The sequence below is a fragment of the Chenopodium quinoa genome, unplaced genomic scaffold, assembly GCF_001683475.1.
Source record: "Chenopodium quinoa cultivar QQ74 unplaced genomic scaffold, ASM168347v1, whole genome shotgun sequence".
Taxonomy (NCBI): Eukaryota; Viridiplantae; Streptophyta; class Magnoliopsida; order Caryophyllales; family Amaranthaceae; genus Chenopodium; species Chenopodium quinoa.
This window is the reverse complement of record NW_018745251.1, coordinates 1,167,875-1,192,809: the sequence shown is the minus strand read 5'-3', so window position 1 is coordinate 1,192,809 and position 24,935 is coordinate 1,167,875. Positions and strand designations below refer to the sequence as shown.

Below are 24,935 nucleotides of genomic sequence, written 5' to 3'. Positions count from 1 at the left end.
TGCATTAAGCAGAAGGAAAAACAAGTTAGACCTAATCAAGAAGGAAGCAAGAGTGAGTTTTTACAAGCAAGGGTCCATACATCTAGGCGGCCCCGCTTGGGTTTTTGAAGAAGTGGCCGGCTGCTTCTCAGCCGCCACTGTTTTCCTGGAAGACCCAGGAGAGCTTGCAACAGTCGTCCTCCGGGCCTTGGGGTCCGGCTGTTGCGAGGAAGAAGCCCTTGGAGTGCCAGACTGAAAACAAAAAGAGTTAGTATATGCATAATACAACTAAAAGGAGAAGAGTTTTCAAAGCTTACCAAGGGTGCCTCCTTGCTGGGGGAGTCGGCATACGACTGCTTCATTAGCGAGACCCGCAGCATGGCCGCCGCAGTCTTAGATGCTGTTATTTTACTCATGGCGTCGGCTGAAAGAAATAAACAGCAAAGTTAGTAAAAATCCCAAGTAAACAAGGCGTGAAAAAACAGAGTATTCGTCAGGCCGGCTACCTCTAGAGCACCGACTGCCGAGGCCACAGGCGGCCAAGAAGTACTCATCATAGAGCCACTTGAAGCTCGGGACGCAGTGTAGGGGTACTTGCTCTCGTACCCCAGAAGTAGAGTTCACCCTAGTCTCTACTTTGAAGAGTCCTTTGTCTAGGATCTCTCTTTTAGCCTTTGGGGGAACAGGCGGCATGCTGCGGCCGCCTGAAAGAAGAGGCGGATCCCTGTTCCACTTGTTAAATCGTTTGTTCAGCTCCGTGTCTGAACTCTCGATAATAAGGAAGGTGTTCCGCCAATCCTTCCATTTGTTTGCCTTACCTCTCGTCATGAGGTAACCCCTGTGGCTTGTTAGTTGATACCAGCCGGTACCTCCCGACTTAGGGGTCCGGCTGAGATAGTTCATGTGGGCGAAAGCCTCAAAACTTGGCTCCACCCCGTTCAGTTCGCACCCGGCCACATAGCCGAGTACGTTTACCCAAGAGTTGGGGGCTAACTGCCATAACCCCAGATCATACCCATCTAAAATCCGCTGAACAGCCGGATGTAATGGGAAGCGCAGACCAGCTTTGATGGCCGCCACATAGCAGCCAAAACAGCCGTCACCATAGCTGGTACCAGCCGGCCAGACGACAGTATCTTCTGGATCCGGCACAAACAGTAAATACTCCGGGCCCATTTTGTGGTTAGCAATAAAGCTAGCCACGTTGTCTCGCATGGTTGCGATCCGGCCCCGGGGCACCCTGCAGTAGTAGGGGGTGTTTTCCTCTCTGTAAGAGGCGGACGGCTCTGCCCAATTATCCCCCTTCTCCACTGCATGGGAACTTCTCGCCTCTTGTAGGCGGTTATGTTTTTCTTCTGAGTCAGAAGAACTATGGTCAGAAGAGCTGGAATCGGACTCGTCCCCTGACGAGTCCGAAGAGGACGACTCCTCCCCTCTCCTAGAGGGGCCCGCCTCCTCTCCCTTAGAAGGAGCAGAAGGTAAATTGGACATGTCCACGGTTAGATGAGAAGGGAACACCTTGGTCCCTCTCTCAGAACTGTCAGCTTGACAGTCGCCTCGTTCCACATCTGGCGCCTGGTCAGATGTTTCGCTAAGGAGTACCCTTTGGGAGGAGCCGTCTGAGTTTGATATTCTAGCAGTCTTTTTTGTTCTGGCCATCACGTTCTGCATAGACACAGATTCAGTCGGACTTTGTATAAAGGGCAAAGATGGGTCCAGAAAAGGGCAGGCGGCACTCCTAGTCCTAGATTCAGCCGTCCCCGGTGACCGGCTGATCACTAACTTAGGGCGTGTCGTGTGCTTCCATGGTGCCATTTCAAAAAATAAAAAGAAAATTAAGAGTAAGAGAATTGAGTTACCTGAACGGATGACAGTTGATGAAGTCCTGAAAGTTCGGGTCAGTCGGCTTGACAGAACAGGCGGTAGGCAGAAAAAGTCCGAAAATGTCAGAGCAAGTTCAGGGGTCCGAATGTTCTCGCAAAAATTCTCAAATGTGAAAATGACCGAAGTCAGCACTTCCTTTTATAGGCAAAATGAGAAGGCGAAGGGTCGCTTCCGAATTCAAATTTGGGCGGGAGAATCTCCCGGCCGTCTGCAAGGTGACACCTGTAACGGGCCGTCGCCTGTCACCGTGCGACGCCTGTCACAGGCGACACGTGACCAGTCGCGTGCCACCTGTGAGGGGCAAATGATTAGGGGATTTTTATCCACCAAGCACCGTTTGACAAGTGGACCAACCAGGTTCCGCCACGCGTCCTCCACGGACCACTTAAGACACGCCACGTGTCCACCCATGCCAAATGGGACAACCGGCCATCAAGGCCCATTTCAGTCTAGAAGCCCGATCGGCCCTAGGTTTACCTTAAACCTAGAGAGTTGCACGCTTCCCAAGGCTATAAATACTCGATTAATCCTCATTAATCAGGGACCGAATACATTACGGAACACACTAATAACCGGCTGATCTCGCTAGCAAAGCAGATTACCTACATTAAATACTCTCACCTAGAGAGACCTTATTACTTTAATTTCTGTATTAACTACTCCTTAATCAGGTACTAACTTGACCGTTGGAGGCGGAGCTCTCAGGAGTCTCCGTTATTTTGCAGGTACAGGCGTCCGGTTCCAGTCTCGGAATTGTAACTCTCCCGCAGGACATCAGAAAACCCCGAAACAATATGTATATATATATATTTTTATATATATATACATATATTTTTAAGAGGTGTTCAAGCATGTTGTATGACTAAATGTTTATTGATAACATGTAATATGTGAATCATTATATGTGAGCTATCAAGATTGTTTGATTGAACATCGAACTTAGTTTTCTGCAAGAACTGTATTATATGGTTATGGGAAGGGTTTGCTATTGGTAGTTAATCCCGTTTTTTTGTACGATCCCTAAACCTATAACCTGTGAGTTTCTATGAGGAGAATTTTGAGAAATGTTAAGGATTTTGAGAGTTCAATTGCTTATGTTAGGATGGTTCGCTTCAATGGTCTTGTTTGAGATGTATTTTCGAAGAAATTTTGGATGCACGTCATCACATGAATGTGAGTATTTTTTTTTTGGGGATAATTTGTTGTTAAGATACGTTGTCTAGAAATTAAAAATGAGTAATTTGAGCTTTGTACACTTGTGTATGGAGACACCAAGTTATAAGGATAAAGAGATTGATTTTAATGCATATGGTTAAGGAGCTTAAGGATGAAATCATTTGGGATATTATCTATTCTGAGGAATATATTTTGTCTTTGAGTATGAGTTTGAATTGGAATCGAAATTGAACAAGAGCACAAGAGAGGTGAGCATAGGAATTGATTAGATATTAGTAATGATGAAAGTTAAGACTCAATGCGGATCAATTGAAGTTTGACATTTTAAGCTTAGTGACTTATCATATCTTATGATTAAAGTTATTTAATTTGAGATGGAGAATTGAGCATATATATTTTAATATATGGTTGGAGTTTTGAGAAGTTATGATCTTGTTGGACTATTGAGGAGTCTTGTTATGTTGGACCTTAAATACATTGTCACATGTTCAACCTTGAGAATATTAACATATGTTATTTAGGATTTATGAGTATTTATTCTTTCACTTGGGATATGAAGATAATTATTTTACTTCAAGGAGTCATTATGGGTAGCAATGTTATCATTTTGGAAAAAATTCTTGAATTTATTCACCTAATCTTTTAGAGTTGTTCAACAACCTTATGATTTCTATTGTTTTCTCAGTGCTACTAATTTCTTTCTTCCCTTTGTGAGTAGCAGTTAATGGGGATATTTTGTTTTTTTTTTTTGATTGTTTGTTTAAGTATATGAATTTTGGTTGTTTATCAATCAAGATTTTATGTATTCGAATTATTGGGAATGAGGACATAAAAATTGTTTTTACCTCAAACCTTAATTCGAATTAAATGATAATTGTTTCTTGATTGAGTTTAATTTAGTAGTTGGTGTTAGTTGATTAGAATAACAGGAAGCTAAGTGTTTCAACCCAACCTATATAGCAACCAGTTTTATCATCAAGAAAGTATGGTAACAAGAAGCAATTTTAGTAAAAGAATTATTTGAACAAGGTAGTAAGGCAAGCTTGACAGATTTCCAAGGAGGCAAGGATGATATAACCACCAACAATCCCATAGTGGAAAAAAGGTGAAACAAGATGGTGTTAAGAAGTGAAAACTATATATATACCAAAGGGAGATCAATTCCTGAAGTTTTGACGGTTGAGTTAAAGAGTTATACAAGTTGTTTAAAAACAATTTGTGTCTTGAGAATTTGAGAGTGAATAAAAGTTTGTATGGTAAGTATTGGAGAGAGTTGATTTTTACCATGTCAGTGGGAACGAACAAGTTATGAATACATCCGATCCTATTTGGAGATGTTTGAGATAACAACCCGAAATAAGTTTTACCAGTTTTTCATGCAGATAGAAAGAAAATATAGTGAGGTTTAATTAAGTGGAAATGAAAAGATTACTTGGTTTCGAGAAGTACTCCAAGTTGTTAAGATCTCTCGGTATTCAAGGAAATGATATTGCTTTAAACTTAAGGGAATGAGTTGAAGAATGGCGAACTATGAGTTTAAGGGTGGTTCTCAAGACATAAAGTCTTTGGGAGTTTGATTGAATTGAATTATAAATAATCAATTCATATATTAGCTAAAAGAAAGGTGAGATCAAAAATAAAGATAAGGAATCAAATCAAGAAAGAAGGTAGGCGAAAGTTCAACAAAATGACTAAAGAGCTTTAAAGGAATATTTTGGAAATGATAAAAAGTTTAAAGGCGGCTTGAGTACTCTTGAAACTTAAGAAATTTTGAATTATAAAGACGATGTATACTTGAAAGTGTCGAGAATATTGAACTATGGATGTAAAAATGTCATAAAGGAGAGAGTTTATGACAAGATTTATGAATTTGATTGAGATGTGTTGAAATAACTTGAGTAACGATTGTATATGAGGTGATTGAAGTTGAGATTATTTAGGGGTCATGAGATTTATTCAAGGGATGCTAGAAGAAAGATTATGGATTTAATTGGAGGAAAGATGTAATCATGGGAAATATGAGCAAGGATATAAAGGTTAAGTGAAGTTGGAGGTATTATATGGACATATTTGCGTGTGGAGAAAGGATTAATGTTGCATTGCTTAAAGGGGGTTGAAAGATACTATTGAAGTCATTGAAAGAAGGTTACATCACCCTGGAGAGCGCATGTAATTGTTAAAGAAAGGGATGGAAGTGTTTGTAAAGTGCCTATGGGGGATTGATCAATGTGACAAAGAAGTATAATTATCCTTTGCTTTAAAGCGACGATTTGTTTGATAAAATGAAAGCAGCAAATATAATTTTGAGATTTGACTTGAGGATAGAACTACTAAGTAAAAATATTCGAAAGAAAATATTTAAAATTTGGCGCTTATGATAAGGTTTGGACGATTCGAGTTTTCATTTTTGCCTTTTGGGATAATGAATAACCTAAAATTTCCATGGACTTATGGAATTCAGTATTTTCATTGAAGGTATTTTGGTGAATTCTAAGAATGGGAAGGAAAGGACGATGTGAACATATGTAATAAAACGTGTTGTTGCTTAGAGAGAAGCAAATGCACGCAAGTTTTTCCCGAGTGTGAGTTGTGATTTAGAAAGGACCATTTTGGGAAACCTTTCGATAAGAGGAAATGTTGATGTAACAGGGATAGAAGCGGTGAATTATGGACTCCGGGCTAAAACAATTGTTGTTAAGGTTTTAGTTGGACAACGGTGTGGAAGATTTTGATAGATTCGAAAGGATTATTAACAAGCGAATGCCCTGGAGAAGAATAATTGGAAGTTCATGGAAAGTAATAAGTGTGAAATAACTTCGTATAAATTAATGATTATTTGTGGATGAATTTTAAAGTTTAAAGTTTAAGATAGACTCTCACACATAAGGATTTAAATATGTAACAAGAAATTATTGGAGTTGATAAAGGACCGTGGAAGAGACATTCAATGTCATTGAAAAAGAAGCAATGTATTGGGCAAATACGTTGCTAATAATGTTAAATTTAAGGGGGAATAAGGAAATTAATCTCCTTGAAAGTGTTGGAAAAGGAAAGTTAAAAAAATGTTGGGGTAACTACAGCATGAGACCAACAATATTCGAGGAAATGAAGAAAAAAAAATCAAGTAGAGAGTGTGAATTTGATCGAATTTGTAAGAGGATATGTTATTTTAATATTCATGGAGATAAAAGCTTGAGTATACTTTGTAAGAGTAAGAAGTTTAAAGGAAATATAATGGAAGGAAAGTGAAATACAACCAGGAAAGGACAAGCTGCAAAAATGATTGGGTAAAGGTGTATTGAGGGTTTAGAGTGATTAATTTATTCGGATTGTGGTGGATAGATTGTCTAAGTCCGCAAAGTTTAAAACCCGATGAAGGAGACTTTGAAGATGGAGAAACTTGCGAAGACTTACATCAAATTCGTTGTGAGATTACATGGAATTCCTGAAAATATCATGTCAGATAAAAATTCCTAGTTTCTTTCAAAATCCTAGATAGAGGTATATAGGAAAACTTTGGTAATACATTGGAGACGATTACAACCTCCATCCATTAGTATAATAGCGAAATAATATTTGACTGGGGAATTTATGCAGAAAACAAGCGTATCAATTTCAGAAAAGGATGGAACAAAGTCACCATACAAGCCAGTATCGGTGTGGCAACATTTTGAGGAACATTAGTGACCGAAGCAAGAAAAATTTACATGAATGGATTTGATCTGAGTAGTGCAAGTTAAACAACGGACAAGACACAAGTGTTATTAAAAGTGTAACCCATAAGACAAAAGATGAATTTTGGTAAGAAAGAAAATTTGAGCCAAAGTATATAGAAATATATATGAATTTGCATAGAATTGGTAAAGTGGCAAATAACTTGGCATATTATCGGACCTTGGTAAAGTATAAGACAATTTTCATAAGTCATTGTGAAAGAACATTAACTACATGTATGAGTTGCAAAGAGATCTATTGAGTTCAGCCAATTTGATCATGAAAAAGCTAGACAAATCAAAGTTTTGAATATCAAAGTGCTTCATAATTTTACTAGAGGATGGGTGAAAGATAGTATAGATGGAAATTTATTATTTTTGGTATAATGAGTAAGAATTAATAAGAATTTTGGTTCGCAACAAAGAATGCATACAGAGAAGTGTTATGACCTTACCAAAGATGGAATGAGAAAAGATCAACATGATTCTAAAGTTGAGTTAAGTGGAGTTACGGGGGCGTAACTCGTTTTCTTTAGGGGGGGTAGAGTGCGATAGAATTACGCGCTTTTTCCTTAATTTTGGCATTTTAAAGTGTTTTTTCGTCAGTTTTACACTGATTTAGTCGATAAGTTTGATTATTTTACACACTAAGATGTGTAAGTTTATTACCAAAGTTGATTCTTACACTAATGCTAGTGTGAGTTTGTTAGATAGTCTAATAGTTTACACATTATTTTGTGTAAGTTTGTTAGTAAAGTTGTTATCTTACACATTATTTTGTGTAAGTAGTTCAACAAGTTGGTTACTTTACACACTAGTTTGTGTGTGAATGAATAGATGAGGTAGAAAGGAAGTATCATAAAAGTACAGCAACTAAAAGTATTAAGAAAAGTTTTTGAGATTTTTTGCCTTTAAACGAGTTTTTAAAGTTTTCGTACATAAGTTTCGAGGACGAAACTTCTTTTAAGGGGGGTAGACTGTAATACCCCGTATTTTTATGTATTTTTATAAAGTATTTAAGTATTAATAAAATGTATTGTCAAGGGCTCAAGTATTTTAATTAAATATTTTAAAGGGTTAAAGTATTTTAATATAAAGTTTTATAAAAGTAAAATATGTTTTGGGCCAAACGTTTATTAATTATTGGGCAATGTAAATTATTCCTACATACTCTTATTGGAATAACCCATTCCAAAACCCATAACTTAAGCCCTATCCCATAACTCAAGCCCACATTTTTATAAGCCCAAATTTAACCCTACACTTTCTACTCTATAAATACCCCATGAATCCCCAAGAAATTCCTACACAAAAAGGTTAGTCTTATTTTCTCTCTCCTTTGTTTAATTAATTTTTGTAATTATAATTTTTGATTTATGGATTTTAATTTTATTGTTTGAAATTAATTTAATTAGTGTCAATATATGCACATAATTTATGCACATAATATTTAATTATTAGTATCAATACATGTAAAACAACCACTATCAATGTATGCACATAATTTATAATTATTATAATCTTTAATGCATATATTAATTAGAATATAAATGCTATTAGGATTAGTACTGGATATTTTATTACATGCTTCCATTTGCATATTGACTTCATCTTCATATACTGGTTCCCTCACAGTTTTGGTTTTATATCCAATTACCTTTATTTTATCATTAATAGAACTATTCAGATCTTCATGCACTTCTAAATTAGAACATGAACCAATATCTATATTATGTCTTGCAAGTTGCTTTAAGGCTTTCTTAGCTTCATATTTTTCATTTAAGATTTTTATTAAAGCCAATATTTCTTCTTCATCTTCTTCGAGTTTCTCATTGACTTGTTTTTTCATCCTTATTATAGTTGAATTTTGTCTACTTAAACTTGGTGTTCTGACTTAGGCTTTTCTGCATTTTAGGATTATTAGTTAACCTAATATGAAGTAATCCTAATTCATCAATTAATATCTTACTTGACCTATTTTTTACTACAGGATTCATGAAGAATTCTTCTCAATTTTTTTCAATTTCAATCTCATTAGGATTTACTTTTATAAGTGTGATTTTCTTCTTAAGGCCTCCTCCTGCTCACATTTTTTAGCATCTACTAGTTGTTTCTTGAAAGATGAATTTATGGTGTTAATTAACTAATAGACTGCCTTCCATCTTAAATTTATAGGTCGAGTTCCTTTATGCATGTTTACTCCGATCCATTAGTTAACAACATGATTGCTAGAAACTTTTGAGCATATGAATCTGTTAAGCTCACATAGTATCTAGGTTCACATATATAACTTACAGTTCCTTGACTTAAGCTACAAGTGATACCACTAATAATCTGCTCATAGAACTCTTTAAGCCTAATATCACAAACAAAGCTTAAACATTTAACATTTTTACCAAAATCTTGTAAAGGAATTATGTATACTTGCACTGCACCAATACAAATACAACTATAATTTCCTTTTTCTTTAAGGTTCTTAATGCTTTTTCCAGTGTATGATATTAATTTATGCTGCTTTGTTTTTACAATCCTCAATTACTATACTTCCTTCCATTTCTTCACATACGTATTTAGTTCAGTTTTAAAGAAACAAGTTTTAAATATTTTATCTTTAGTAATCCGGAGAAAATTCCAACTTTCTTTGTTCATTTCATCTAGGCCTTTATCATCAATAAAATACACAACTCTTTTAAGTTGACCTATAGTCATTTTACTTATCCTTATCTTCTGATTTTGAGTTTTATAACACTTCCCTTTCCATCATGTTTTTTATTTCTTCATAATTTTCATCTTCAAACTCACTATCTGTAGGTTCTTCATTGTACTCATTTTCTTCTTCTATTATTTCTACTATTCCTTTATTATTACTTAAATCCAATTCTAATGCTTCGTCTTCTGGTGTATCTATGTAATCCCAACTACCTAAGGCTTCCATTGACTTGTGGTCAGATTTCTAACATTCATTAGCATAAAGTCCTAGTTCTCCACAAGACCCATATTTTCATGTTTTCTTTTTCTGAGGACAATATGTTGCCTTTCTAAAAAACCTACTCAGTTTTCTATAATTGTGTTTATCGTGCTTCTTCTTATAGGTTTCTTTAGTTGATCTGTCAAATTTATTTTTCCTATAATTTCTTTTTAATAGTTTTTCTTTCACATCCATAGTTATTTGGGAAATCCCAACAAGGGAGAATATGTCTCTTTATTTGTCGAGTTCCTGCAACCTCTCTTCATTTATTTTCAATCCATTTTTTTAGGAAAGCAATTCTATTTCCTAAAGCATCCCTAGCTAAGAACTTTTCCTTCCATTTTTGGTATTTTTCATTGATTTTTTCGTTCAGAGGACATGTTAATTTATCGTAGAACATTCCAAGATTCATTTCATTTTCACCAATCTTATAGTAATATGTTTCAAATTCCGTAATATAGTCCTCTACATATTTCATATTACAGATGGATAATTACTTAACTTTCTTTGATATTTTATTCGTGTTTCATTAGGATCAGCTCTAGGGCCAATGAATTCTAACACAATGTATTGACATTACTGTCTAAACATTCTAGTAGGAGATTTACTAGCTTTGAATGTAGTTTTGACTTCTTCATCTATACCTTCATACCAGTCTTCTACACAGCCATAAAAACTATTTTCAATATAGTTTAAGAAATTTTCCAATGTCCATTCAGTGCTTAAATTGAGTACACTACTCATGCTATTTTTCCACTGATCTAAACCCTCTTGTCTATCTCCTACACCATCTAACTTAAGCTTATAACCAGTTTAACTTATAGGTTCAAGAGTCACTTCTTCTTGTTTAGGTATTTGATTAGGCATGACCTTTACACTAAATCGGGTACTCTTTCCTGTTATGTATCATGGTCGTGTGCAACTTCCTACTCCTTGACACCTATGTTTTCATTAATAATTTCTCCTCCAACATCATTATTATCCATTACTCTTTTACCTAGTTTGTTTTCAATATTTTTTTGAACCACTTCTGTTGGTAGAAAGTCTAGATCATCTAGTTTCATTAATTCCATTTGTTGGTATAAATCATCCTCTAAAGTAGCATAGCTATTTTACTCTACTATATTATTCGCAGCAATTCCTTTCTCAAAAACTATTTTCATGTTATCATTTAGCTTATCTGGGTCTTCTTCTTTATCAAACATGATTTGCAATTCTTCAATGATTTTCTCCTGAACATGATGGCTCATCTTTAGTTTCTGTATTATTTTCTTGGTATCTAGTAGATCTTATAGGGAGTGATACCGTAAACTTCTTATTTTTATCTAGATTTTGAAAAGGATATTTATATTTATAAGGAACAATTTTTTCCTTACTAGGTGATACTTCTTTAATAGATTGATGTCTAACTTTGTTTGTTAAAGCAAGTTATACTTGTTTGACTTTTTCATTTAAATCACTTACTCTTTTATTAATGTCATTGGTGGTTATTGTTATTTTGTTTTCAATATTAATACAACAAACATGTATATAATCAACCTCTTATCTTAGTTCACCAATTTGATCTATAATATAATTAAGGATTAGACCAAAATTAATAATATTTTTCAAGAATATGAAAATAATGCTTAAAATCAGGTTTGTTACGCTCAATATAAGCTCTAGTATTCTCCAGCTTTACTTAACAATTAACAACTTATTTTAACTTTTAACGTATGGCTCTGGTACCAATTCTTCGTAGCTTAACTGTTTTTAATTTATAATAACATTATTGTCTTTCTTAATAATAGATTCTACTTATGCAATAACAGTGTATAAATATATCACTTTATTTCTAATACAAACACTTAGCCTTTTAATAATATAAGTACTACTAAAAAGAGCAAAATGACACCTCGAAAACAATATTAAGAAACATATAACAGTATAAAATTTACTATTACACGTTCAAACTTAAAATAACAGTATTAAAATAGCAAATGACGTTTTTCCAACACTTAGCGAAATTTTTTTTTCAACGTAGATACGTACCTTTGTTGTCCCTACCTAGTAGTGAGCTTTTTATTTTTTTTACAAAGGTTATAGGAACAAAACAAAGATACAGATTCAAGTTTTTCCTTTCCTCCATTGCCATTATATGAGCAGCTTCCACCATCTCCCTTTGAACTTTAATGCATATCACGAGATCAAAATTTTTGCACATGCGTGTGATATCTTCTGCTATGTTTTTTATATCCATCAGAGCTTCCCCTGGCTGCTATAAGGCCCTAACTACCTCCTCGCAATCTGTTTTGATAATTACATTCCTGCAGCTATATATTGTTGCTCTTTTATAGCCCACCAGATCGCATATGCCTCAGTTAATCTCGCACTGCTCGCAAATATCTTCCTAGCTTCCCCTCCATTTTGTGTTGCCCTGCTATCCTCAACCTAAGCTACATCAGCTTCCCATCTAGGTTTATCTTTCACTCTTCTACGCTTTCATGCTGCATTCACCAGGATTGGGCTGGTTTCTTGTGTTCAGGCTTTTCCTCTCATGAAGACTAGGGGGATTTTCCCCCGTCCACCCCTACAACCTCGAGTCAATTGTTGCTCCTTTTTCCTGATTTTCTCTACATTCGCCCATCTCTTAATGTGTACCTGCACCAGATCCAAAATAGATAATGGACTGACACTCACAAATCTGAAAATTACATCATTTCTATGGGTCCAAATTGCCCAAAACACGACTATAAAAAGCTGTTGAATCCTTTCTTCTCTCCCATCCAATTTTCTTGCGTTAATTAGAATATCTCCTATCCATGATGTCATATTGATTTCCTGATTTGCTGTTGAGTTCAGACCCAAATCACACGCTCTCTAGATTCTTTGTGTGATGATGCAGTCTCTAAACAAATGGTGTGCCGTTTCATCCTCTATGCCACACAGGACACAATGACTTTGACCCAACAGCCCCCTCTTTCTCAGATTATCCCTCGTTGCTACCTTGTTATGCATTATTTTCCAAATTAGTAGAATGCACTTTGGCCAGGTTCTAATCTTCCATAGCCCTTTCCATACCTCACATTCCTCCCCTTTCCTTAGCTTGTAGTCCTACCACCAATAACCAGATTTAAACTTATAAGCTCCTTTCTCTTCTAGCATCCAGAGAAATCTATCCTCCCCCTTTGCAAGTAAACAAGTGGTGAGGATATCTCTTGCATCCCCTTGCTCAAAAGATTTCCAAATGAGATTTGCATTCCAACACCTACTATTTGTCATTAGATCCGACACCTTGCTGATGCCCATCTCCCAGAAGCTCTTCTTTGGTTGTAGTCTCTTGCTTCCTACCCAAATATCCTGTGTTATGTCTGTCGATCTTCAATCACCAATTACTCGTCCTAGGCCTACCTTGAACTCTTGGGTGGCCTTCACCAAGCTCCGTGCTGCCCATGAACCATGAGCAGGCACTTTCCCTTTATATCCCAAGCTAACAGGGTTATCTCCATATTTCCCTGCAAAGATCTTGCTTGCTAGCAGCTCCGGATGAGTGTACAGTCTCCAAGTCTGTCGCATCAAGAGAGCTCTATTTACTTGTCTTATGTTCTTCATTCCCAATCCTCCAACACTTTTGTGAGAATACAGTAGCTCCTTTCTTTCCCAATATACTGGTTTCCCTTCTCTCTTGTTCGACCACAAGAATTTTAATAATATTGACATTATGCTTTTCTCACATCTTTGGGGACATCAATATATCGAGAAAACATGTTGAACTATCGCAATCAGAACTCCATTAATGAGAATTAGCTTCCCAGCCATAGAAAGATTAGCAAACTTCCATGAAGTTATCTTTCCTATGATTTTCTCCTGTACATGCTTGAGTTTCGTAGAGGACCTTCCATCCACATCCATCTGGCAGGCCAAGTATGTCCCCAGTTCTTTTGTGCTCTTTACTCCTAGGGGCTGTCTTAAAATTATGATGAATCTTGGCGGGGTATTAGGACTAAATAAAATAGCCGATTTCTGAAGGTTTATTGCTTCCCCTGATAGCTTGCAAAAAGTATCCAAAGTTGCTTTCACTGTTCTTATTGTTGTGGGTGTTGCTTTGAAGCAGAATAATGCATCGTCTGCGAAGAACAAATGTGAAATTGGAGGAGCCGTTCTAGAACCTTTATTCCATGAGTAATTTTGCTTTCCTCCAGCGCCATCAATCTCCTTGATAAGCACTCCATCAGATGGATGAATAGGTATGGTGATAGGGGATCGCCCTGTCGAAGGCCTAACTTTGGGAAGATAAGTTTGGTGGCCTGTCCATTGATCATGATACCATAGGTCACAGATTTGATGCATTGTTCTATCCATTGTATCCATTCATTTGGAAAATTCATACTCTTCAGGATCATAAGTAAAAAGTCCCATCGCACTCGATCATATGCTTTACTTAGTTCTACTTTCAGGATAGCTTCAAATCTACCACCCTTTCTCCTCTTCTTAACTGAGTTCAATAGCTCAAGAGCTATGAAACAATTGTCCACTATACTCCTACCAGGCACAAAAGCATTTTGAAACTCACCAATGACCGTCTGTAAGATTGGCTTCAGTTGATTAACCATGCATTGGAGATAATTTTGTAGAGTGTTGCACAAACTTATAGGTCGAAACTCTGTGACTTTGGTTTGATTTTTCATCTTTGGTATTAGGGCCACAAAAGTTTGATTCGTTTCCTTCCGCATATGCCCATTGCAAAAGAAGGATTGAACTCCCTTAATGACCTCATTTTTCACAATATCCTAGTGCTCTTGGAAAAATAGAAAGGAGCACCATCTAGGCCAAGGGAATTTAAGGGGTGAGGAGCAAAAGTTGCTTCTTTGATTTCCTCCTCCGAGAAAGGCCTTGTTAAGCTTTAGGCCTGGCTTTGGGTTAATTTTGGTAGCGCTTCCAACCACTCATGGGCTTCTGTCATTTCCTCCAAATCCCGACATGGGCCTCCTTCATACATCCCCTTAAAGTATTTGTAAAATTCTTCCTTGATCAAATTCTGATCCATTAACCACTCCCCTTGCTCATTTTGGATGACTTTAATTTCCAACCTTGTCATTCTCTCTTTAACTCTTTTATAGAAAAAACTTGAAGTTTGATCCCCAAGTGCATCCCACTTTGACTTCGCTCTTTGTCTCCAGTACCACCATTTTTTCTACATTGTTAGCTAAGCCGCTCTCCTATTTTCAATTTCTTCCATTCCCAACTTCTCACTATTAGATTGGGAGGCTTCCAATTCCAACTGGAGAACTTTCCAGTTTAGGCCCACTTCTGTTTTATGATGTATGCACCACGACCATAGTTCGCCTAAGCATGCTTTTATCTTTCTTTGTGCTCTAAACATCGAAGAGCCCACCACATCTTCAGCCCAGGCCTTTTCAATAACTGATTGGGCTTCTTTCATCTTTAAACACCAGGCATCCATTCGGTATGGACTTCTTCTTTTAACTTTGCTTGGGTCTGGGTCCAGGATAACCGGGCCATGGTCCGAAAACACAATTGGTAAATTCCAAGTTATGGCATCCGGGTGGGCAAGACGCCACTCATTCTTAGCATAGGCCCGATCCAAAGTTTCATATATTGGGTTAGAGGATTAGTTATTTGACCATGTATACTAGACACCTTTAGATAGTATTTGAGATAGGCCCAATTGTGTTTTCCAATTGATAAAGTTTGCTAGTCCTGGTATTTGTCGATTTCCTCCAAGTTTTTGTGAAGATTGTTCAACTTGATTAAAATCTCCCAACAACACTAACGGGTTTAAAATTGGGAGAAGAGAAGAAGAGAGGTTGCTCCATACCATTTCCCTATCAACTAAGTTCTGACTACCATACACAAACGCATAATAGGAAATAGACCCATTTATAGATAAGATCTTACAAAGGATTACATGCCGGTTTACTACTACTACTTCTACGTTAACACGGTGGGACCAACACAAAAAATTACCACCACAACCATTGACCGAGTCAGACCCCGTACAATCCGAAAAGCCCCGTTTTAGGAACAAAGGCGCTAAACTACTTACACTACACTTAGTTTCCAAGAGGAAGATAAAGTCTACATTATAACTAGATGAAAGCATAAAAATAAAAGGGAAAATCGGGGCAGTACGATCACACAACCCCCTACAATTCCAACAGAGGAACTTCATTCCCCCCCCCCCCCCCCCGAAAGCTGTTCTGAGCCAGCCGCGCCCTTCGCCTTCAACAACTTGATCAAGACAGAGTTGTCATTGTTACTTACAGCATTAGAATACTTCTCCCATAGGTTTTCCTCTGAGTTTAACCCAAACCTCCAAGTTCCTTTCCCTCCTTCCGTCCTTACTTCCTCCTCCCCCTCAGCAATGCCAAACCTCCATTTGCCCTTTCCTTCATACACAAGTTGTGCTTTCAGTTTCTTGTCACTCTGATTGTCTCTGTCCGTCTCCACCCTAACTCGCTTCAGTTAAAATTCCCCTGTTTCACAGAAGCACCGTCCGACCAGGATTGTGAATAGCCAGAGTTGTCCGAGTCATGGGCTACTCCCTTTAATTTCAGCCATAGATGTGAAGCTGGCACTAAGTCCTTCCCGTCCTCCAACTTGTTCTGAACAGGGGTGTTTTTTGGTGGGGAGTTTGCTGGAAGATTGCCTAGTAGGATAGAAGGGTTAATTGTTGCATGAGGGAAAGATATCTCCAGTTGTGCTATCCGTAAGGAGGTTAGGGTTGACTTTGGCTTGAAAACATCACTTGAGGGGTCAATTATGGGGGATAATGCGGTCAGTATCTAAGAAAATAGGGTAGAAAGTGTCATCACTTTCAATTTCCTTGTTGGGACCCAAAGCAGGAGACATTTCCATTATTGGAAGTGGTTTGATAGGTTGAAAAGGTAAGGAAGAAGACAAGTGGTGGGGATTAAAAAACTGGTAGCTCTCCGTAAAGGGTGGGGGTTTTCTTATATAATTAAGGAAAGAATTAAAGGGAATATGGAGAGTTTAAACTGAAGATAGGAAGGGAATTAACATAAATGCAGGTGGTTGTGGCACCCATATCAGGGAGGAACAAATTAGTAGTTGCCATAAATTCTCTCTTCATCCAGGTAGTTAAGGAGAGCAAATTGCTTATATAGTAGGAGGCAAATTTATAAAATTGGACTGATCATCTAACATAGACTGTTTGACTATCAGGGTCAAGGAAAAAGTCTTAGTCAACTGATTCAGGGAGGTCTCATCTAATAAATAATCTGTAAAAATGGTTGAGAAAATAAGAGTATCTTGATCACTCAGTTTCTCCCCGGCAATCCACATATTCCGGTCACCGGAAAATTCAAGCTCAGGCCATGCCTTCACTAGACTCTTCTCCTCTCCCTCCTTAAGTAAATGCTGCTCCTCAGTATCTTCTTTGGCCTGGTTATCACATCTCTTCTTTCCAGATTGACTTTCCCATTGCTTAACCATTGGTGGAGATTTTCTTTTGCACATCTTCCTTTCAGTTTCGCAGTTTACAGACATATTTGATTGATGAGGTGACTCTGTTTCCATCTCCAATTTACGTCTTTTAAATCGCTCCCTCGAGCTTGAGGTTGTGTAAGGTCCTGATCTCGCACACCATGTCCTTACATATCTCCTAGTTACTAGCGCTATCGTATCTTTATGATTAGCACATTTCATCCAGTTTTCCCAAAGGTTTGCCCTTTTTTGTAAGGCGGGGATGATGATCGAATTGATTCCTGTAACACCTTTCCAAGCAAAGATTGGGGTTTCCTCTTGCGAGCAGGAAGGTGTTTCTCCCATTTGGACATTGCTCTTTCCTGGGTTATCCCTTGGCTCAGCATTCACTTGCAGTTGTATACCCATCTGCAGCGACACAATCTGCACCCTATTACTAGGACCTGGTTTGTCTTGGTCATCGGAGCTGTTGTTTGATGATGAGCTTGTTGGTGCACTCTGTTCTGAACTTCCACCACTCTGGTTATTTGACCCATTATTTTCTGAAGGATTATCCTCTTAACCATCCCTATCCAAATGATCATTAGGTGGAGTATGTTCAGGTGATTGTGAAGTAGGACTTGGGTAGGGATATACTCTCAGATTCACCCTTGTTGTCCTACACCTCTCAATATCCTGCAATCCCATGACTTTTTTCGAGAACAGAGGAGTTAGTGATCTAGTAAGTAACAATTCATTACCAGGACCACACAAGCCTCTAATTCTGTAGCGCACCTCCCTTTGTGCTAGGTGCAGGGGTGTTTTGCATCCTGGTTGTCTGTGTCCAACCTTGCCACAGCCATTGCAAAAAGTAAACACCCCTTCATACCATAGGAAGATCCATAGTGCCTTTATTTCAAAGTACTCATAGAAACCCAGGGATCAGAGCTTTTTCTACAGGGATTACAACTTTAGCTCTGATGATACTATGAGGTCTGTCATCTCCTGATTCATGATCGAGTCTTATTAATCTTCTTATCTTGCCTAGAATTCTTCTTGCTACCTGTGGTTTGCACTCTTCTGTTGGTAGGCCTTCAACTCTTACCCATATAGCTGCCTCTGTAAAGTCCATTTGCTCTACTCTTGATCCCATAATCCATTCTTTGAACACTACCAGTGCTCCCTTGTAAGCAGATGTCCCCATGGCTATCAGGTTTTCCCTGTCTTGCCAAGACGTACAGAAGAAGAACAAGGACTTGGAGTGACTCACCTTTTGCAGTATGACAGCTCTATTCGTCTTCCACAGGTTAACCACCCATGTTTGTAACTGAATTTCAGAAAACTCCCTTGCATCTAAAACTTTTGCTACAACAGCTAGATTGCACTTATCCACATCCTCTGGACTATGTTCCGGAAGCCGGAAAATTGCAATTCCCATTCTATTCAGGCTTTGGTGTGTTTCGTGCAAAGGCATAGATTTGTTTAAACTAGGAAGAGTAAAATGAAAAGATTGATTCGCAATAGACATGTGAAACTGGAGGTAGTAAGTTGCTTCTCTAGTAAGTGACTAGAGAGTGAACATCTCTCTATATTCTAGACAGAGAAGGTTTTGGTCATGGAACATGTTACATGTAGGTTTGTCTTTAGACTAATAGACCAAGTCCTAGTAGTGGGCTATACTTAATAAAATGGCTTAAATCAGGAGTATGAATTTGTGGACCAGTGGCTGAGAGGAGAGATCTGTTCATGAGGAAGGAGAGAAAAGAAAAAGGGTAATGTCGACAACACCAAAAAAGTGCGTAAAAAACTTACCAACTAGTTATATGTATCAACAATTTGGAACGAAAGAAGTACATAGTGAAAAAAAAAATATAGAATTACAAACAATTTCGAAAAGTCTCATGCCGTTCCATACATAAAGCTATCATAACATGCTATTTGATTCTTGTCCCTGTGGAGTTGGAAGATCCCATATCAGGGATAATTAAAAGAGAAACAACAATGTAATAGACTTAGTTCACAAAAAAAACCAATTAACTAGATACTAGACCAAGTACACAAGCAATGTATTTCTTATGCAACTGACTGAACTGCCCTCTCAAAACTGTCTTCTGCATCAGACAAACATTTCACGAACATGTGCTCAGGATGTGTAACCTTCAACTGACTGCAAAAGTTGATGATCATATAATATAAGCTTTTTCAAAACAATAAAAGATTTCAATTTCAATTGCCTACAATAGAACCTAGCAACTGCAAGTACACTACTACAAGTAAAGACAGGAAATGCAATAATTAAGCACAGGATCAAAATTATTATATTGCTAAAACAAAAATGGCAACAATACATAGCATAGGACACATAAAGGACGTGAGACTACTATTTGTATTGAATTTGCAAAAAATGGGTACAAATGAAAGATCATGTCTTATAATCTTATATAATCGAAAAGACTTCAGGGGCAATGATTCAACATCATCAACGCTAAAAGTAGTAAAATAATCTTAGGCTAGAAATCATGAATCTGGAATGAGACACAGTGCAGCATATTAAGTGAACCTTCTGACCTTCCCAGATGATTTAACACATACCGATGTCTAATTGAAAAACCAAAATTTTATCAAATAAAACATGGAAAGGAACTTTATTTCTATTTTTTTTATAAAAAGATGATCATTATTGCTACTACGTCTACAAGGATTTTGAAAACAGAATTAAGGAAAGAAAGTCTGGCATATGCAGCACGCAGGGCATGTTAAACCTATTCTGAGATGAGGTAATAACTCTAGGATGATTAAGATAGTCTTGCAACTTTTATAATTCACAAGGCTATAAACAGCTTTGGTTCTTGGCACAGGTAAAAAAACATATAAAATGGCAGTGTCATTCAGAGAACGAAGTTAATTATCCCTACACTCTGATGGTTCTTACTCTTGGTTTTTTACCATTGCTCTACATGAAACATACAACCAAAAGTAGCTTTTGAGGCATAGAAGTAAAACCCATAGTCCAGTAAAGAAGTTAGAACCAACTACCAAGACTACCAAGAGCAGCAAGAGAATTTAAGTACAAAAATGTGATACATAGTTATATACTGCACTACTTAAGTAACATAATATCACAACCACAAAATATATTAAAGTTTTTTGTAACAAAGGCCAAGTATAACAATGCAGTGGATTACGCGATTAGTCATTACCTCAGGTATCGGGTTGTTGGCTTGCTAAGGTGAAGACAGCACACAACCAAATTTGACAATGTTTCAGCATCCTTTGCATCCTTCATCAGACACAAGTTAAACAATCTGTTATCAGGTATTTCTGTGGACCAGAACAATTTCCATGATAGAGTCAACATGTTTCCCAAGAATGAAAGACTAAAGGAGCAGTATACCTTTTGTTATCCAAAACTTCCCATGTACCCCCCATGGATTTAATCAAACAATCGGCACAAAAACCTTGTAATTGGAGGTTACCTATTTGGCACATGATTCTTATTGGTATTTTGTTCTACGAACATAAAATAGATGCTCTTGTATCACTTGGTGTATGATAGGAGAGCACTGATGATCAAGAGAAAAATGCAAAAAGAACGTAGATTGTGGAGTATTAGTCTTGATGAATTCTTAACACTTAACAGATTATTTTAGGACCATTTAGCATAAGATTTGAATGCCTGAGATCATCAAGCGAATGAAACACAGCACTTTACAGAAGTAACGAGCAGAAGAACAAACTAAGGTAACATTGATGTGGTAGCAGCTGTATAGGAAAGAGAGTTCCAAAAGGTTATAAAGTTGAAACAGATGCATTAACTTGGTTTCATTAAAACATCCATTGTTGATCAATCTATCCATTTGCCAATGTCAAAACCTAAACCTTAACAACAGCTCCTAGCAGCGGCATTTGTGATCTAATGTTCAAAATGTGAAAATCATGATTTCTGACTGTTATTTTACAGTTTTAAACCTGGCTTGGGAAGATAATGGTCTGTCCATTTATTCAGAAATTCAAAAGAACACATTTAGATGATAGCAAGAACACAGTAAGGAAGGCAAATTTTATTAAAGCAAATTTTTTATCTTATGATGATGTGGCATTTAATTTAAGTGAACTTAAAGCTGATTATGGTTACCTAAATGATGAATAATTAAGAGAACACTGAACTTATTATGTCTAATTTGTATACTAATAATAACAATTAAAGTCAAAAGTTATCTAATGTTGACCCAATTATAGCCTCCGTATCTCATATGAATCGTTTCCTAATTTAATAAGTCATATCAAAAAGCACCCTTGATTGATGATACTATCCACTACTTAGAGGCAACACTCATATATCTTAACATGCCCAAGCTTCTAATCAAATAGGGTTTATACTAGTCATGTTCCAGTTTATAAGAGGAAACGACAACCTACAGTAATATATTTAAAATATAGACAAGTTCCAATAAAAATTCAGAAAATCTTTACAAGATGTCAGAATCATTACCACTCATACAACCAAACCAAATGGTCAATAGTCTCAATACCCACAATCTTTTAAGTAATTCAAACAATTTACCTTGTTCAAAGCTTCAAGTAACAGTGATTCTGCTTCATCAAAATTTCCCATATGCATACAACAGACAGCCTTGCCATTCAGGATCAATCCAGTCATTGAATACTTCTCAGAGAAATCCTGGAAGATGAGATATGCCTCCTGTATCTTGGAACCCCCCTATAACAAAGAAAACGCATCTTTAGCGGTCATCTCATGTACCTGGAAGAGGAACAGAAAAACAGCTGCATTTACCACTGCCAAATTTAGCCAGGCATTAGCAAGTTGAGTCAATGTGTGGTCCTCATCAACTTGTTGCATAATCTTTAACTGTTTATCTGCATGCTCTGATCTATGCATCTTGATATATATTTGGACATTCAATCCATGCCTGTGTAAGACAGTGAGAGAGGAAGCAAACCTCAGGATACAGGAAAACATCTTTCACACAACCAAATAAGACTTGCCAAGAGTATGTGCAATGTTTCCATTATATTCAGCATATAGTAACAGCGAAACCATACACATAAAAAGTCCTACATCTTTTTCATTTTTAGTGTTAACAAGGAATCATAATAATAGCACACAGACGTTGATTTGTCTCTAATCAAGCATAAATCAAACATATTCCGATCTAAGCCACATTAACATGAAATTGGAGCATTCAGTTATAACTTATAAGCAATAGCCCAGCTTTGTTTTTCACCTCTACACATAAGTTTCTGCAAAAGTAATTTGTTCAACTTACCGACAACAAATGCCAATATACTTTAAAGGGTTCAGGTTTGCTACATAAAGCCCGTTGAACAAAAAATTAAGAATAAGCCTGGCCCGCTACCCGCCAAAGCCCGCAAATGATCACCTCTACAATATAACTCATTTTAGCATAAGGTTTTTAGGAGAAATAACAAAGCCAGTGTGGCTATAATGGTATGACCCTATAACCTCTAATATATTAAGCTAATGACACGCAACTTAGAATGTGGGAATACTAACAATTCCATAGTTCCTCCAGCATGAGTATGCTTCAAAGCTTCACTGTAATCTTGTTCATGCATAAATATAATACCAGCAACAAGCCTCAAGGTCGGCATGTTTCCAACGGCAGAATCCGCTAACCACTCCTTTAAACTCGAAATCGCCGATTCCTGCAATCATATCAACCCATTTCACGGTAATTAACATCTATACATCCCTTATCATAGTATCAGTAATTCAAAATTCGACAAAATTGAGATCCCAACTGCTAAGATTTAAAACGCTACAAAAATCAAATCAATTCTTTGGTCCATCAAAACGAACCTTACGATTGTGTAATACCCTTTAGATTACAGCAATTGAAAACATGAATTACGAAATATTAGCACTAATCTAGTTGCAATTAGAACAAGAAATTATCGATAATAAGAAAAAAGAAGATGAAAATTGGCGAGATCTGAGAAAAGGGACCTTATTATCGGGAGATGAAAGATAGAAAGCGAGAAGTTTGACGGCTTGAAGAGGAGTGGCAGCAGAAGAATCAATTTCATTGATGACAAGTTGGTGGCTGCCAAGAGCAATGTATGATCTGTAAACGAAACAATCTCTTTCGATTGCATCTTCAGGAGAAAGATTGGGGATGTCGCTATTGTTGATGGCTGATTGGTAAGCTCCCAAGTAGAAATTATTCCGTAGACTGAACAGAAGATCTGGTGCCGCCATTGATGATAGATCTCGAGATCAGAATGCTCGGGGATGGGGAGGAAGAAAGTGAATATATGTATTTTTTTGGTGCAAAAGAAGAAGAGAGCAGTGATTATGATCGCACAAGGGAAAACACTTGTTGAGTTGTTGATCTTCGTGATAAACTTATTTCGTTTATCATCGCCTCATCGGGTTAAAACCGTCATTTCACCCCTTACGTAAGGGTACTATCGTAACTCAAACCCGTTTTCATTTGCTGACTCTGCCCTTATTTCTTGATGACCGTACACCTTAGCCACGTCGAAAATGACTTCTACTTCTTACCCTAACGTCGTTACTTAGGCCATGTTCTTTATATCTGCTCTACTCTACTGAGCTCAGCCCAGCCCTGCTCTGCTCTACTCTGCTCTATTTTCAAATAACAAAAATAATTAATATTCAATAATAATAATAATTAATATTGTATTGATGATAATAATTTATTATTTTGAATAATTATAATAATTATTAATATTAAATTTTTTTTAAATAATTATTAATATTAATAATAATTTGTTTGGGTTCGGTGAGTCCGACTCACCACGAAAACAAACCCACCAAACCCAAAAACAAGACCGCACTCGTAATAAATGAAACCATAAATATAATTAAATTAATCACAAGATTAAGATAAAACGATTACCTTTTGGAGCGTGCTTCGCCCGACCGAATGGGCTCTTACTTGAAAGCTAGCTTCGAAAACATGAAGCCTCCAACGTTGATCCACCCGCACCAACGAATACCGACAAAGTCCGATGTCTTGGGATTAGCAAGATCGGACCAAAAAAACCCGAGTAATTGAGTTCAAAGGCTTTCACTAAATGTGATACCTTTCCAACTCTTGAGTTCAAGGGTTTTCACTTACTAGTGATGCCCTTTACAACTCTTACTCAAGCATCATTTCCAATGCCCTTACTTGGCTATTTATAGGAAATGATGAGAGTATGATTGTCTCTCCCACCAATGTGGGATAGTGGGATTTTCACATTTTAATTTAAAAGCAAAATAAAATTATTTAAGCAAGCTAGTAATAAATCAACAAGTGTCAGCTACATATGAGGGATTAGGTGAGGACCACTTGGAGAAGGGGGACCAAACTTGCTCCCCACTCTCTCCCTCACCTTGCGCCACTTGGCACCTCCCTCCAACCCACTCATGTGGGCTTCCCACATGCTGTCGCTGCTTGCTACACGGCCCAGCCAAGCCCCGCACCAAGACGGGATGCTGCTGCCGAGGGCTGCTGCTAGCACACCTCACACATAGTGCGGGCTGCTAGCCGCAGCGCGCCATTACGCCACGCATTAAGTGCGGGCTGCTGGCCGCAGCTTGCTAGCAAGCCTCGCACTTGGTGCGGGCTGCTAGCTTGGCTAACCCCCTAGCACTCGGTGTTTCGATGCTAGGGGTATTTTGGTCATTGTTGATTTATTATCGTTTTACCGTCTCGTCTTTCCGACGCTCTAAGCTCGAATTTCCGACGTCTAAATATTTATTACTTAGGCGACTCATTAATTCCTTCAGAATTAATTTG

The 24,935-nt window shown here is 37.3% G+C and overlaps 1 protein-coding gene across 1 annotated transcript; it reads right to left on the bottom strand.

The window, feature by feature from the left end:
• Positions 1-19,000: 19,000 nt before the first annotated feature.
• LOC110711296 (coatomer subunit epsilon-2-like) lies at positions 19,001-23,520 on the bottom strand. Its single transcript, XM_021889676.1, has 6 exons — positions 23,135-23,520; positions 22,682-22,833; positions 21,941-22,076; positions 21,710-21,865; positions 20,346-20,425; positions 19,001-19,312 (listed from the first exon to the last, which is right to left on the bottom strand). Exons 1-6 carry the CDS (start codon positions 23,384-23,386, stop codon positions 19,219-19,221), a joined length of 870 nt encoding a protein of 289 aa, XP_021745368.1. The 5' UTR covers positions 23,387-23,520; the 3' UTR covers positions 19,001-19,218.
• Between the last annotated feature and the right edge of the window lie 1,415 nt (positions 23,521-24,935).

Bases quoted from the DNA above. Each gene is read 5' to 3' on its own strand.
- LOC110711296 (XM_021889676.1), bottom strand. From the start codon at position 23,386: ATGGCGGCACCAGATCTTCTGTTCAGTCTACGGAATAATTTCTACTTG. The intron at 22,077-22,681 runs GTTAGTATTCCC...TGTCTTACACAG, and splicing joins GCTGGAGGAACTATGGAATT to GCATGGATTGAATGTCCAAA. The intron at 21,866-21,940 runs GTAAATGCAGCT...TCTTTGTTATAG, and splicing joins CCTGGCTAAATTTGGCAGTG to GGGGGTTCCAAGATACAGGA.